Source organism: Adiantum capillus-veneris, chromosome 4 (assembly GCF_014529385.1).
Source record: "Adiantum capillus-veneris isolate H3 chromosome 4, ASM1452938v2, whole genome shotgun sequence".
Taxonomy (NCBI): Eukaryota; Viridiplantae; Streptophyta; class Polypodiopsida; order Polypodiales; family Pteridaceae; genus Adiantum; species Adiantum capillus-veneris.
In genome coordinates this window covers 111,951,219-111,967,587 of record NC_140934.1, presented here as the reverse complement: position 1 = coordinate 111,967,587, position 16,369 = coordinate 111,951,219, and the positions used below count along the sequence as shown (strand labels likewise).

Genomic DNA, 16,369 nt, shown 5'->3' with positions numbered 1-16,369 from the left:
ATCACTGTGCATCCATCTCATCCTTCTGAAACTCTTGATACACTCATAACAGTATCCAACCATCACATCTAGATCTCGCTACTCTCCAACAGATGTCTAGATGCAATAAGTTCAAGTCATTCATCAAACAAAATGCTGCAGACATTTCATCTTTCTCTACATGTCACTAACAAAACACACATGAAAGAGCACATGTTTTCAAGTCAATCAAGGAAATTTCCAATTTAGTGCACATACATTCATAAAGTCATTTCACAAAATATTGTGAGCTAGTCAATATTTCTAAAATCTTAAAAATAAATTAGTGACCTTAATCAATCTAGGCAATGTGTGACAAAGGAGTGGAGTGGCTCCCCTCTTATGCAGTCCACACCGCACCAGATTCCGTCTGCTGATTCATCGGTAACTTCTGGCATAGACACTACTAATAGCCCAAAAGCTTCAAGGTACAGCTCTCTTTGAAGAGAATTTGCGAGGTTCTCCTCCTCCATCCACTTTGCATTGAGGGCCAAAAAGTACCCTTGATCAAATTATCTGGTGGACAAAGCTTATGTTTTAGTTCTTTTCTTGTGCCCTGTGAACTGTTTGTAGCCGTGCTGGCCCCCTGTTCTTGGCATCTCAATTTGGATATGTGGAATTCTCTGATCTACCAGCTAATTCCCTTTACTTTCTTTCCTTGTGGCTTGGGACTTGTGGGTAGCCTCGATGGCCTCCCTTGTCCACTGGCCCATCAGTCTCAATCGTTGGAACCTTGAGACGCACTATCATCTGATCCCCTTTCTTCTACGGAATCCTCTGATGGACTTGCTGTAACAGACTTGGACACTCCAAGTCAAGAATCTACCGCGACAGTAGCAAATAACCACTTCAAAACAGTTCACAATTCACAATTTATTCGACACTGGCGCGGCGGAGTTCCGTGCCTAGAGATATTGGCCCCAAAGACTGGCGCCCCTTTCGGTATTTCTTTTTGTATTAATGTGAGTTCAAAGTACAAGAGTGCGGACATGCGCTCACACTCAGACTCTGCGTCCAGATGCTCTGCGTTGTGAGAGGCCTGCTCACATATTTAAAGTTACAAGGGATGCCAAAAGCAAAGCCCAAAAGCTGAAAAACAAAAGCCCTTTAAACAAATAAGCAGGAGCTTTTCTTTTCTCTCTTTCTCTGGTGCTTTAATAAAGCAAAAGAATTCTCTCTCTTTCTTATCTTGCGTAGGGAAAAGCAATGCCAAAAAGCTTATGCCAAAATCTGCCAATGTGTGGAATAAAGCATCGCCCAAACTCTGCCAGCGTTGCCACGTCAGCCTCCGAAATTTGCGCCGCGATTCGCGGGCTGCCACATCAACAAACTGTCCGGGTTGCCATGTCAGCAAACTGTTCGCCTTTCCCGCACAAATGGGTAGTGTGTATGTGTGTATACTGTGCAGCCACGTCACCACTTTGTGACATACCCTCCTCTTGAAAGCATTGTAATCGCCTCGATTGCGCTTGCAAAACAGACAGAAGCTATAAACCGCCTTAGCAGACAGTGACTGTTAGTACCTACGCATGAGGAACACACATCTAGCACATGTACCAATCGACAGTCACATCACATGACATTCAACATTCATTCGAATCTTAGACCATGATTTATCGGCAATGTAGCTAGCAATCGCATCTAGATCCAGTCGGGACCTCACAGATGTCCGATTGACTAACCCCTATTGCAACCATGTCTATTCGAGATCAATTAGACCAAAATGATGCAGTCATTTCGTCTATCAGTTCTTGCACTTAAAAACAAGTCAAGACAAATCAGTTTCATATTCCGGAATTCCATTTCATAAAGTCATACAGCAGAATACTGTCAGCTCTCAGTATCCGTGAAGCTCAAAGAGACATTAGTGACTCTAGTACTCTAAAAATCAAGGCATCTGTTGACAAAGGAGCGGAGTAACTCCCCTCTTGTGCATCCCACTACTCCAGATCTCCGACCAAGCTGAATTCTGGGTTCCATTTGGAATAGACTATGCTAAACCAAAAGCTTCAAGGTGAAGGTTCACAATTTGAGGAGTATCTTCTAGGTCCTCCTCCTCCATCCACTTCGCATCTAATGCAGGATAGTTCTTGAATTTAACCAAGAACCGCCTTCTTACTTTACCCTTATTCTTTGTGTCCTTATGTGCCAAAATCTGTTCAGGAACAAAGATCTCCTCGTTTTCCTCCACTTGAGGTTGCTCATCGGGCTCCCCATCGTCAGGCACATCACCTTTAAAAGGTTTCAAGAGACTCACATGAAGTGCATTTCATGTGAATCCTCCAAGTGTCAGGCAGTTTCAGTCGGAAGGAGACATCATTGATCTTTTTAGAGATCTGGAAAGGTCCGTAGTATCTCATACTAAGCTTTGGAAAAAGCCTCTCCTTTCCCTTCTTCTTTCTCATGCGTGCCTTCTCAAAACGTAAGAGCACCCAATCATCCTTCAATTTTAAATCACATCGATGGCGATCCGTTGCCTTTTTCTGTCTTTCCTGAGATTTTTACAAAGCCTCGCGGACCTTGACAAAAGCCGTGTCTAAGTCGCGCGTATACTCATCAGCTTCAAAAATCTTATCTTTCATGCTTAGGAAGGGTGGAGCCTTCGCAGCACCTTCAACAATCTCAAATGGCGCCTTCCCCGTCGAAGAGTGTATCGTGTTATTGTAGGCAAATTCCACCAGAGGTAGATACTTTTCCCATTGAGTCTTCTGATCTGAGATGTAAGACTTCAATAAATCTAAAACCACTGAAGTGGCAATCTCTACCCCCTTCATGGTGGTAGCAATGCCGCGATGACCCGTAAAAGGTGGACAGTGGCATTTGGTCATAACCGGTTCCCTCAACGGTTGTGTAACGTACAGCATGGTTTTCCTCATCAAGTAGCCATCTTGAATGGAATATCCCGCTACTGTCTCCCCATCCCGTATCCGTGTGAAAACGTCTGCAAAATCTGTATCTGTGGCATACTGGTCGACCATATCCTCGAAGCTCCTATGATGTGCCGCAAAAATAGCCAGAACCAACGGCTTCCGAGACAAAGCATCTGCCACCAAATTCTTCTGTCCCTGAACATGGACAATCTGGAAGTGAAACTATGACAAGATGTTCGTCCAACGCATCTGCATTTCCGATAGTTGTGTTCGTCCAGCGCATCTGCATTTCCGATAGCTGCTTTTGTGACAAGAAGTAGCGGAAACTTTGATGTTCTGTAAAGACAGTAAAATCCGCTCCGAGTAGGTAGTGCCGCTACCGAGTAAGAGCATGGATAACCGCCAAAAGCTCTTTCTCATAAATCTGTGCTGTCATTTCCGGCCTTGAGAACAATCGGCTCTGGTAAGCAATGACATGGCCTTCTTGCATTAAGACCGCACCGAGACTACGACCACAAGCATCACAATATACTTCAAATGACTTCTGCAAGTCTGGCAAAGTCAAAATTGGTCCCATAGTCAATTTCTCTTTCAAAGTCTGAAAGGCAGTCACCTCTGTGGGTCCCCACGAGAAAGGGACTCCTTTCTGTGTTAAGATATGCAAAGGGGAAGCAACCTATGCAAACTTTCGAATGAACCGCCTGTAGTACGAACACAGTCCCAAGAAGCTTCTAACTTCATGAACATTCTTCAAATCGGGCCAATCACGGATAGTCTCTATCTTGGCCGGATCCATTTGCACTCCTGTTGCTGACACAATGTGTCCCAAAACGTGTCTCTCTGGTAGGAAAAATTCACTTTTCTTCGCATTAATCACTAACTTGTGATCTCGTAATGCTTGAAAGACCTGAAGTAGATGATCTCTATGTTTTCCCTCATTCTTGGAGAAAACAATGATATCGTCAAAGAAAGTGCCACAAATAGCCTGTACTCTCGAAAAATCATGTCTATTATCCGGTTAAATGTCGTAGGAGCATTGGTTAAGCCAAAAGGCATCACAAAAAACTCAAATAGCCCAAAAGTCGTTCGAAAGGCTGTCTTGTAGACGTATCCCTGCGCGATTCGGTTCTGATGATATCCACTCTTCAGATCAATCTTGCTAAAACACGAGGATCCCTGTAATCTGTCGAGTATATCATCGATCCTAGGAATCGGAAATCTGTTCTTGATGGTGATTTTGTTGAGAGCTCTATAATCGATGCACATTCTCCAAGATCCGTCTTTCTTCAAAACCAACAACACTGGAGAGCAATACGGTGAAGTACTAGGCTGGACAAGACCCTTTTCCAAAAGGTCTTTCACTTGGTTCATAATCTCTTCGTTCTGTGCTCGGCTCACACGGTAAGGTGGCCGGTTCGGTGGTGTGCTTCCAGGAATCAGATCAATGGTATTATCTTCAGGACGAGCGGGTGGTAACTCGCTTGGCAAGCCCTCTGAGAAGCAATCGGCATGAGAGTGGAGAAAATCTTGGCGTTCTTTATCAAGTTGAGACATATTTGTCCTATCCTCATCACTCAACTCTTTCATAAAGATCGAGTAAAAAAACAGACTGGATTTCATTAATTTAGAAATGGCCGAAGCCGATACAATAGGGACAGACTCGCCCTTAAGTTTTATATCGAGTACAATGGTTCTGCCCTTCTCTGTAGTCAATGTCGCTTTCCTCGTTCGATAGTCGACTACGGCGTTGTTCTTGTGGTGCCAGGGAATTCCCAAGAGAACATCACAACCTTCCAAAGGCATTATGTAAAAGTCTTCATGCCCCAAATACCCCTGACAATGCAACCGAAGTTTGCCAATGACAAGTGTAATGGCTACGTCCCTACCGGGTGCTGCTAGAATTGCCTCCACAAGTGGTCCCATCCGATCGGGAGTGATCTCGAGCAGTGCTGCCATTTCCGGTGAAATGAAGTTGGCCTCTGCTCCTCCATCAAGAAGATCAGGGCCTCTTGGTCTTTCACTTTGCCCCAAGCTCGGCAAAGTTCTGTACTCTCGTCCAACGTGCTGGGATCGGTACCCACGCAATCTGGAACCAGTCCTGTTTTCATTTTGCCTTTTCTTCCACGTTCCTCAGCTGCTCTCGAACTCTCAGGCCTTTCGTCGTCCTTATCATTTTGTTCTTTCTGTGCCTTTTTAGGGCACTTCGCGGAGATATGTCCAGTTTCCCCGCATCCAAAGCACTTCCCTCCCTGATGAAGCGAGCTCTCTCCCGAGGAGTAAGCTTGGGTCGTGAATCTTTCTTTTCTGGGTTGCTCTTTCTCTTACTTTCATTTGTCGAAGTCTGTTCGGCTCTTTGTGTCATGATCTCATCGGTGAGGTAGGTTAGACTGCTCGAGTAAATGGCAAAACCCCGTTTCGCATGACTCATCAACTCTTGAATAGAAGCTGACTTTTGTTCCAAGCAGTGATCTCGGATCTCTGTAGGTAGACCCAAGTAAACCGCTCAATCTGTTCCTTGAACGAGATTTTCCTCAATGAAGAGGCGCGTAGAAAAGAGCTCTCGAGTCAGCCAAGAAGAAATAAAAAGTCTCTTGAATTTCAGCCATTTAACTGGCGTAGTCTTGCTTAATAGAAGCGTGGACCACCAAGTTCGAGCATTCCCCTTAAAGTAAGAGGCAGCTCTCCGAATCTTAGAGTGCTTTGAGTAACGCCCTCCCACGAAAGCGATGTCAAACTGCTGTACAAAAGACAAAGCCTTCGAAGCATCTCTATAACCAGAAAAAGTGTCAAATTTAATTGACTGTCCACCTTCCTTAAACTCTTGGACTTTCTTGCTTTTATCTTCCAAAAAGTCATACTGATTGGCTTTGTAAAAATTCTTCTTCTTTGCATAAAAGTTGTTGTCATCAGAGTCTGAACTGTCTGTAGACGAGTCCTCTGTAGAATTGCCACTCACTGGGCAAGATTTAGACTTCTTTGCCTTTTTCTTGCCCCTTCCGAAGCGTTGTTTCTTGCTTCGCTTTTTGCCTTTTCGGTCTTCTTCGCTCGAGTCGGATGAGCTAGAAGAACTGTCAGAAGAAGAAGAAGAAGAACTGTGTACTTCCTCAAATCGAACACGCTTCTTTTGTTTCTTTGCCTTTTCAAAAGTCGACTGACAACCCAAATAACCCGAGAAGTCAGTGCCTTTCTTCTGCTTTTTGCCGTGCTTTTTAGCTTTGTTTTGCGTGTCAAAAAGTTGAGCAATTCGTGCATCAACCACCTCTTCTAATTCCTTCTGTGTATATTTCTTGTGAGCAGAAGGCTTCTTGAGAGCGGGTTTTGGGGGTGGTGTTGTGGTTTTCTGCCACTGCTCGTGCACCTCTTGGAAAGAAGTCTCGCTCATATATTTTGCAAATTTTGGGTCCTTCACAAAATTGAGCATCATCTTTGTTGCATCGCCGATCAATTGACGACGCTCCATCTCTCGACGCTCCGCTTGAGTAGGCCGAGGCGGGCCATACTCCTTTTCGGAATCTTCGTTGTGATCCCTTCCCGCATCTCCGAATGCAGAGGGAGTCGACTGATCTTTGCCTGAAGCCATAGGTGCCGCGGAAAAAAAAATTGGGATCGGATTTCCCGTAGAAGAGAAATCAGCCGTGCTCTGATATCACTGTAACAGAGTTGGACACTCCAAGTCAAGAATCTACCGCCACAGCACCAAATAACCACTTCAAAACAGTTCACAGTTCACAATTTATTCGACACTGGCTCGGCGGAGTTCCGTGCCTAGAGATATTGGCCCAAAAGACTAGCGCCCCTTTCAATATTTCTTTTTGTATTAATGAGTTCAAAGTACAAGAGTGCGGGCAGGCGCTCACACTCAGACTCTGCGTCTATATGCTCTGTGTTGTGAGAGGCCTGCTCACATATTTAAAGTTACAAGGGATGCCAAAAGCAAAGCCCAAAAGATGAAAATCAAAAGCCCTTAAAAAAAAATAAAGCAGGAGGTTTCTTTTTCTCTCTTTCTCTGGTGCTTTAATAAAGCAAAAGAATTCTGTCTTTCTTATCTTGCGTAGGGAAAAGCAATGCCAAAAAGCTTATGCCAAAATCTGTGGATGCGTGGAATAAAGCATTGCCCAAACTCTGCCTGCGCTGCCACGTCCGCCTCCGGAATTTGCACCACGATTCGCGGGTTGCCACGTCAGCAAACTGTTTGGGCTGCCATGTCAGCAAACTGTCCGTCTTTCCCGCACCAAGGGGTAGTGTGTGTGTGTGTGTGTACACTGTGCAGCCACGTCACCACTTTGTGACTCTTGCATCTGGTTCCCTTAGCTCGTTAGAACCCTCATATGTTCTACCATTTGATGCCCTTCCTTCTACCATTTGATGCCCTTCCTGCTCCAGAATCATGTGATGAGCTGTCATCCGGTTTTGTTGATTCATTTTCTACACTGGAAGACTCTTGCCCTGTGGAGGTGGATATTGTTATGTTCGTAGGATAAGTCAATGAGCCGGCATGCATTTTAAATCCTTGCTTAGAATGTCCGATAAGTCTGTGAATAGAGTCAGACTTTTGTTCCAGACAATATTGTTGAATCTCTTTTGGCAAACCAGAGCAAAACCGCTCAATATGGTCCCTCAAAGTAATCTTTCGAAACGAGGACACTGGCAAATAAGTATCCCAAAGCCTTTGGTAGTAGTCATCCAACGTGTCTTTCTTAGTCATCCTTAGATGATTCCAAGCCGTGATGACATATTCATTTGATATCCAAGTTGGTGTGAAAATTCTCTTGAATTTTACCCATGCCGTTGGTGCTTCTCTGCGTAACAACAGAGTAGACCACCATGTCTGTGCATTTCCTTTCAAATAAGATGCTACCCTTTGCATGTTGGAGCGTTCGGAGAACCGGCCTCCTGAGAAGGCGACGTCAAACTGCTGTATAAACTCAATGGCTTGCTGGGTGTCCTGGTAGGCTGAAAACGTGTCAAACCTGATTGCTTGACCCCCATCCTTGAACTCCTTGGTCTTCTTGCTTTTCTCACTGCCCGAAGAGGACAAGCTCTCCTCCGGTGAACCGCTAGATGGTCTCCCATGTTTGCTAGACTTTTTCAAAAATCTGTTTTTCTTATTTTTCTTGCTTTTCCTCCGCTTCTTTTGCCTTCCCTCATCCTCAGTGGAACTAGAGGATGACGAAATGTCGGAACTCTTTGAAGACGAAGAAAAAGCTAGGTCATCCTCGAAACGAACACACTTCTTGGATCTGCTTGCCACCTCGAAAGCCGACTTATGGCCCAAATAACCGGGGAAATTTAGTGATTTCCGCTTCTTCTGAGAGTGCTTCAAGCCCTTTCTTAATTGGTTCATCTTTCGTTCAAGAGCTCTGTCTAGCTCTTTTTGCGAGTAGAGTTTTCATTTTTCTCCACTCGATTTCAGTTTCCGCACCTTCTTGAGAGGAGAATCCATAGCCTCTTGCCATCTTGAGTGAATTTCATTAATCGGGTAATCCTTCAGATGCTTTACATATTTGGGTTCTAGGAGTACTTCATCAATTTTTTTCCACACTTGTCAACCTGTAGTTGATGTTTGTACTCCACTTTTTGGGAGCCTGCTTTGGGCATTCATGGACAGAGTTGCGGTGTATGCATTTCAGTGGGGCCACGTTACTTGGCCTCAGTTCTGCAGCATGGCACCCTTGTCGCTGGCAGAGCAGTCTATGTGTCTCTTCGGATTCAGGACTCTATCATTGGTTTTATGTCAGTCTACGCACCCACTACTCCCTGAGAGAGGGCTACTTTTTGGACTTCCTTGGCTACTGTTCTACCTGCCGTAGACTCTTGGGTTGTTGGAGGCGACTTCAACAATGTTGAAAGCGACTCTGATTGGCGATCTATCACACCTCCTGTTTTATCATCCATTTCTCCCGATGAGCAGTCAGCTTGGGATCGATTTCTTCTAGCTATTCAAGGTGTTGATGCATGGCACATACCCTCTTTTGGTCATCACCCTGCTACACTTCATTACTCGTGGGGGTTTCAGAGACAGCAGGGGAGATTATTAGAGCGACTTGATCGTTTTTACATTGGCCCTTGGGCAGCTGCTCTAGGTGGATTTACTACTATTTGGAGAGGGACCGGCCTCTCAGATCACTTACCCATCTCATTGTTTATCTCCTTCACTAGATCCTCTGCACAGAGACGGGGCTGCCGCATCCCTGACAGTGTTCTCAACACTGAAGTTTTGCAGCAACAGATTCGTGACTTATGGTCCACGGGTGCTTCTTATTGTGGTCCCCCTGGCGAGTTCCTTGCTCATTGCATTACTCAGTCTAGTATTTATTGCCGTGAGCATACTGCTATTATTCATCGACAGTTGAGAGTACGCGAGTCTGATCTTCACATTCCTCTTGGTTCCACGCAGCGCTTGCTTGAGGAGTGGCCTCAGGATGCTTATCTTGTTGCTAGACAGACAGAGCTCACAGAGGAAATTCGTCGCGTCCAGGAGGCTAGGTCTGAGTTCACTCATCATGCTTCGGTATCTCATTGGATAGCTAAAGCTGATCGAATGAATAAAGCCTTCTTCGCCGCGCACAAAGAGCGCCCTCTTGGCACCACCCTCCGGACTTTGTGCGATGCTCAAGGGACACTTCATATACATCCTGATGTTATTCTTGATATGTCTGCAGATTATTTTGAGGCATTGTTCACTGTTGATGTATGCACTACTGAGGTTTTACTTGCCCGTGAGCAGATCTGGCATCACACCCGACGCCGTTGTACAGATACTATGGCCGACATCTTGTTGGCACCCTTCACACTTGCAGAGCTTCATGCTGCTATCGAGAGTCTCGATCCATCCTCCTGTCCAGGAGAGGATGGCTTCACTAGAGCTTTCTTTTTGACTTATTGGGATGTATTGCATATACCACTGCTTCGCGGTTGTCAGGACATCTTTGCATCAGGATATATGCATCTGGATCTTTGCTCAAGTCTAATATCTCTTATTTCGAAAGGGGGTGATACTACTCAGCTCCGCCAGTGGAGACCTATTACCCTACTCCCTTCGGTTTATAAGATATTAGGGTTACTGATCAGCCATGCTTGCGACCGTTCTTACCAAATATTATTCATACTTCTCAGACAGGCTTTGTCATGGATCGATGCATACTCGATAATATCTTCACTTTTTATGAGGCAGTAGAGTGGGCAGATCATCTTCTGAACCTCTCGCTTTTTTCATTCTTGACTTCGAGAAAGCATACGATCGTGTTGAGTGGGACTTTCTCGAAGGATCACTAGCCAGGATGGGTTTCCCCGCGCGATGGATAGTAGGCATTTTTGCTCTCTTCAGGATTGCCAGCAGTGCTATTACTATTGGTGGTCGTGTCAGTCGCAGTTTTGAGCTCTCTCGATCTGTACGACAGGGATGTCCTTTAGCAGCATATCTGTATCTGTTTGTTGGAGAGACTATGTCAGATTTTCTTCGTGCTCAGAGTCATGCATTTCGTGGCTTGACCATGCCCGTACCTTCAGCTCCGGACCTTATCGATCAGGAGTTCGCTGATGACACTATGCTGATGTTGCACTATCTGCTAGCAGCGCTTGATGCCATGCGGGAGGCCTTGGGGGTTTTTTGCATTGCCAGTGGTGCACGTATTAATTGGCATAAATCCTATGGGTTACTGGTTGGCAGTGATGACATACCTACTTGGGGGGTAGCTGATGGTTTCACATGGCTGCAGCCGGGCCAGACATGCAGATATCTGGGCTTTGAGGTTGGATTTGATGTTTCCTTACAGCAGCAGTTTGCACCCGTACTACAGTCTATTCGCAGGAAGCTATGTCATTGGTCTTCGCGTCATCTGTCGTTGGCTGGCCGTGCATTGGTCGTCAACCAGGTCATTCTGCTCTGGCTACAGTATGGTATACGACCTCTTGTTGGATGCTACATTCTAGAGTGATAGCTCAGCTCCGCAGATTAGTGCGGAACTTTTTATGGAGTGGCACAGATGGGACTACTGATACTCGTGCTCGAGTTCGCTGGTCCACGATTATTCGACCTAGGTTAGAGGGAGGCCTTGGCATTATTGATCCAGAATTACAAAGTCGCGCCCTTCTTACCAAGCTTATTGTTCGGGGTCTTTTTCTCGGCCAAGAACCTTGGAAGATGCTTCTTCAGGCCGCTCTTTGCACAACAACTCCACGCCTCGGCACTAGAGATGGTCATACTTGGCATACAGGGTTTCGTTTTCTATTTACGGATGCCCCCTTGACCACCCGCACTCTCTCACCCTTCATCCGATCACTCCTTCAGATTTGGGTTTCCATGTGACGAGCTCTCATACGCTCACCTCCCTCATGTCGTGAGGAGATTGAGCGCCAGCCTCTCATTTGGAATGATGCAGTTCTTGATTCTTCGGTTAACCCACCCCGTCAGCTTGGAGAGAGGACTCACATTGACTGGGCTGCTTGGGACATTGGCCTTGCTGCCTCTATGCGGTTGTTTCATGAGACGCGTATGCTGGATGCAGATTTCATAGCAGAACATTATGACATTGGTCGCGGGGTGACAGACAGACTTCTTGAGATTGACTCCGCCGTTCCTTCACAGTGGGATGTAGTCATGCGAGGCACGGTTCAGATGCCTCCACATAGTGGCTGGGAAGGTCTCTTTGCTCAGAGCACTCTCTTATTAGTTCGTTTCGACACCATGCTGTTCACAGTTGATTCAGACTCCTCTCAGGGGATTCATGCTAGATTGACATATGCTACCACCTCTCCGCACCTTGTCTACCCTGGCACTCGATGGGAGGCCATACGAGTAGTTGGCTCTCGCGGGAAGCGTCGTTGTGTTGACCCTCGTTTCGCATCCGCTGATGCCGCCCTTTGGAGGCTTTGGGTGTGGGAGGGTCGTGCCTTATCACAGCTTTATTGGGACCCAGGAGAGTGGCACTGGCCTCACTCTAACCCCACCGGTGCACATGTATCATTTTTTGAGTACACTGTCAGAATTGGAAGATTCGCATTGATGAGACAGCACCCAGAGCAGCCCACTCGTATGCGTTTCTGGTTACATTCAGGTCTCTCCCATGCCTATCTACAGCAGTTTTGGTCAGCCATCTGGGATTTACATGCGGCTCGTCGTATTTCTTTTTTCATGTGGATGATTGCACATGCAGGACTTCCAGTTGGGACTTGGCTTGCTACTATGGGTCATGATCCGTTATGCGCTCGATGTCCTTCGCGACTACATGAGTCACCTGCACACTGTCTTTGGTCATGCTCCTCTTCTCATATAGTGTGGCTACCAGTTTGCTTTTTACTTAGCAGAGCAGGTGTTCAGGATGGATTTCTCACTTGGGGCTCTGTCTCATGGTTGATGCCGATGCGTGGACTGCATCTTTTCTACGAGGGCTCAGACACAGATCCAGCTCTTATGCTTACCTCGACTGGTTATCGGCGAGGGACTTTGGCTATGTTACCACAGATCGCATGGCAGGGAGATCCTCAGACACGTGATGAAGTTTTTTCAGTCATCACTAGCATTACACTATGGAATATTTGTAGAGCTCGTTGTCTTCACATTCTCAGTGCGGCTCCACAGCTCCTTCAGGATACCCTTACTGCCATTTGGCTGGACATCATTCACACCCTGATTTGGCAGTGGGATTCTTCCTCAGGTACATCTCGAGCAGCCGAGGTTCGACGATTTGCCTTTCTTCGGCGTTGGGCCCGAGCTCCACTCTTTTTCACACTTGCAGGTGGTCAGATTATCTGGCATTATGCCCCCCCTCGGTGGTTTCTCCTCCACTCATCACACAGACCACCATGAGATTGTACTAGTCGAGTTGTCACTCTAGTGGCTATCATCCTTACATTCAGCTTGTACACCCCACGTGACAGGCTATTTTGGCATCTGTTGGGGAATTTATTGTACTCAGTAATATACAGCCCTGATTTTTCCAAAAAAGAGAGAGAGAGAGAGAGAGAGAGAGAGAGAGAGAGAGAGAGAGAGAGAGTATGAACTTCTGATGCGAAAATCCTCTTGAATTTTTGCAGTTCTTACATACAGGCATGAGCTAGGAATGAATTATAATTTTGTTCTTCCTGACCTTATTGTTGGTTCTTGCCTTCAAGTAAGCCAAGCTTCCACTGTCTAATGTTTGAAAGCATTGCAAAAGCACTTAGCATAGATAAAAGCATAACTTTGTCAATTGTACATGTTTGAAAATTACAGACATGGTTGATGGTTGCAACTCACTTGTATCTTGAAAATTCAGACACCCTCCGATGTAGACCGCTTAAAGAAGGTTGGAGTCAAAACAATATTTTGTCTCCAGCAAGATCCCGACCTTGAGTATCCTTAGTGGAAGCTTTAAGAAGATCAATGGGCAACAGGATTTCTTGTTGTGCTTATTGTTTTTCCTTAGTTGACACCAATCTGTGTAAAGATATTTTGGAGTAGACATCTGTGCTATACAGGACCGTGCAAAGGAGATTGGTGGTATTGAACACATTCGTGAGCAAATAAGGTGCCTTTTCTTTCTTCATAACAGTTGCTTGAGGGTTGCTGGTCCAAGTTGTTAAACATTGAGGTGGAAAGGACATTCTTAATAAGTTTGGTTTCAATATTAAACATCAAAACTTTTCTTGCTATTGTAACAAAGAGTGCTCTTTTCAAATTGGTCATATTTTACTGCAGAGATTTTGATCCCTTTGACCTGCGGAAGCGACTGCCTGCTGTTGTTGCTACCTTGTATAAAGCAGTTCAAAGAAACAAGGGAATCACTTATATTCATTGTACAGCTGGACTTGGGAGGGCGCCTGCAGTTGCGGTTTGTACACTGTCCTTGAATGCCACTAGATTTACAGATTATGATTTTTTCTTTTGAGCTCATTTGCTTTCTGTCTTAGGGAATTCTGATTATGTTTGTCATATAGCATCGATTAGTCGTAATATACAGTGGTGCCAAGGAATGCATGTTTGAAGGAGGCTTTATGAAGTGAAAATACTTGAATAGGTGAGGGGGGATCTATTTGTATTGCTGAAGTGTTGGAATTACGACGAGACATCCCTTCAGGTCCTAACTCAGAACAACAACAACATGGTTTGCAAAGTTGCAGGCTAATGATGGAGGATTGGTCGTAACTTGTGGAGGGTTATTGCAAGATAATTGTGCAATGATATAGGCTTTGCTTATCAAGGGGTGTTAAACAATCGTTAAGTACCAGATATGTCTTTTAACTGGCAGTACGTAATAAAAAACCTTGATCTGTTACTACATAAGGAAGGTTTTGACCTAGATGTGGTGCTCAAGAAGCTTAACAAGAGACTGTTGTTCTTAAAATCTACCTCCTGAGCTTTTCTTACCTTTGGCTTATAGTCCGTTGGCTCTTTTTACCATGCCTGCCGAATTTAAGACTTTTCTTGCCCTCTAGTCTTGATAACGCAAGCACAATGATGCTCATGTGACTTCTCTCAGAAAGCTACCCCTAAGGCAAAAAGAGATATCTGTATGTGTGTATTTGTATATCTTTGGCTCACAGTTTGTTGAGACTTACAATGCCTGCAAATTTATTATATGCTAGCAGTTTTCTGCCCTGTAGTCATCCCTACACGAGCACATGAATGCTTATGTGTCTTCCTTTCAAAGAGCTACCCTACGAGCCTACAGGGAAACACAGCACCTATCGGGAAAAGGTAAACATGAATAGGCATGAAGTGTCATTCTCTGTCACATGGAACAGGGCACCAGGATGAGAATGCAGACTTGAAAATGTCCATTCTCTATGGATATGCTTTTCATGTGTGCTGCTTTGCTACTTCACTTGAAAAGTGCGTTAGTAACAGAAAACACCCGTTTGAGAAGTGCTCGGCATATCATGTGGCCTATGTTAACGAGATCTTGCATATGCCATTTTGCAATATGATTTTTCATTGATCGGGCATAGGGAATGAGCTCACAATTAAATTATGGTCTCAAGGGAGTTTTCAAGAGTGAGCATTGCATATTCAGGAGATGGGAAGTAGTTAAGGTCAGGTGTTTTTTTTTTCCGAGAAAAAGATCCTTCTAATAGTTAATAAAATTGCCCATAGGGCTACAACCACCTCTTCAAGAGAGGGCTACAACAACCATGGTGAGGAGACTCTCCCAATGAAAAACCAGCATATGTACAATGGGCTAAATCAAGAAATGGGAGGAGGGAAAAGCCACACAAGTGGTCGGTAGTGCCATTGGAGTACACCTGGACCATGGTGTAGAAAGGCCCAGGATGCCATAGTCGAAGGAAAGCCTCTCTGCGCTCCCGCATGCGGTCGGAGCTGCCCTGTAGTCTCTCAAGCTGTCCTCTGAGAGTGTGGATCAGCTCTAGCCAAAGATCACGAACAGTCTCTACTGGTGGCACAGGGCGAGCCTCAAAGATGCGGAAGCAACGGGCCCGCCCGATGAACCAGAGTGTTAGGCCACTGATGAGCTCCCAACACTCCTCTATCTCACTGCGCCACTCCTGTGGAGTAAGCTCTATGGCAGGCTGGAGTGTAGGTCACCCCTCCTGCATCACTATCATCCTGTTGGTGGAAAATAGCTCAAACTGAAGTGCCGGGCCCGTGAGGGTGGACCAAGCGGCTGCTCCCCAAGTGTACTGTTGAGCCGTGGAAAGAGCTGGCATCAGCCGAAGGACAGTTAAGGTCAGGTGTTAGGTTACATTAACCTTGAATGAAGCTGATCATAACGAAGGTTAAGTTTCCCTTCTTTAGTTGAGAATCCTCGGCATCTAAAGGGTCTAATGAATGTGGCTTCTGTTGGGATATAAAGCCCAATGTGGTCGCCCAGGTAAGTGGGCGGGCCGCTAGGTATGTACACATATTCTTTTGTAAAAACCTAATAAGAACTCACTATGCTCTACACATTACAGTAGAGCGAGTTCACCATATCGTCGTGCTCTTCTTCTCGCACACTCTCTCGCGTCGCACTTCCGCTCGTACTCCTTCAACTGGTATCAGAGCTCAGATCGAGGCTCGGGGCAGCACTGCAGGAGGCTAGAGTCACCAACTCAGATTGGAGTGATATTCGACAGGCGAAGACACGGCCCCAAATCTTGTGGGCGGGCCCGAAGGGCTTGGTGTTGTCAGAATTTCATTCTGAGGTCATCTCGACCACCGTTCGGCTTCTACAAAGGTCTGCGCAGGTCATTTTCGACTACGTGGTCTCGACGGGTGCAGATCTGACTTTGCAAATTTGGGGTTTTCGGCCTACGACTGCAGGTGCTGAGGATATCGACACTCCCAGAGTGTTGATTTGTGGCTGTCTACACATCGAAGGACGGCTCACAGTTCTTGGAGGCGTGTCACATACGACACGGGCGCATCTACACACAGACTGTAGGCGACATCCACTAGTTCATCAGGTACCTTGTGTTTGCTGCTTGATATTCCAGATTTCATCTTGACATTGCAGGTACTTCCACATGGGATGTATTGTCAGAGATAATGTATGTCTGTTGAG

The 16,369-nt window shown here is 45.7% G+C and overlaps 1 protein-coding gene across 2 annotated transcripts in view; it reads left to right on the top strand.

The window, feature by feature from the left end:
- The window catches only part of LOC147459809 (phosphoglucan phosphatase DSP4, chloroplastic-like), a 108,795-nt gene that overhangs the window by 46,966 nt on the left and 45,460 nt on the right, over nt 1-16,369 (top strand). For both annotated transcript variants that reach the window (XM_086511011.1, XM_086511012.1), the window contains exons 3-6: nt 12,924-13,000; nt 13,145-13,221; nt 13,316-13,396; nt 13,567-13,699. In XM_086511011.1, coding sequence (XP_086367137.1) covers nt 12,924-13,000; nt 13,145-13,221; nt 13,316-13,396; nt 13,567-13,699 — 368 coding nt within the window. The remainder of the gene's footprint in view (nt 1-12,923; nt 13,001-13,144; nt 13,222-13,315; nt 13,397-13,566; nt 13,700-16,369) is intronic.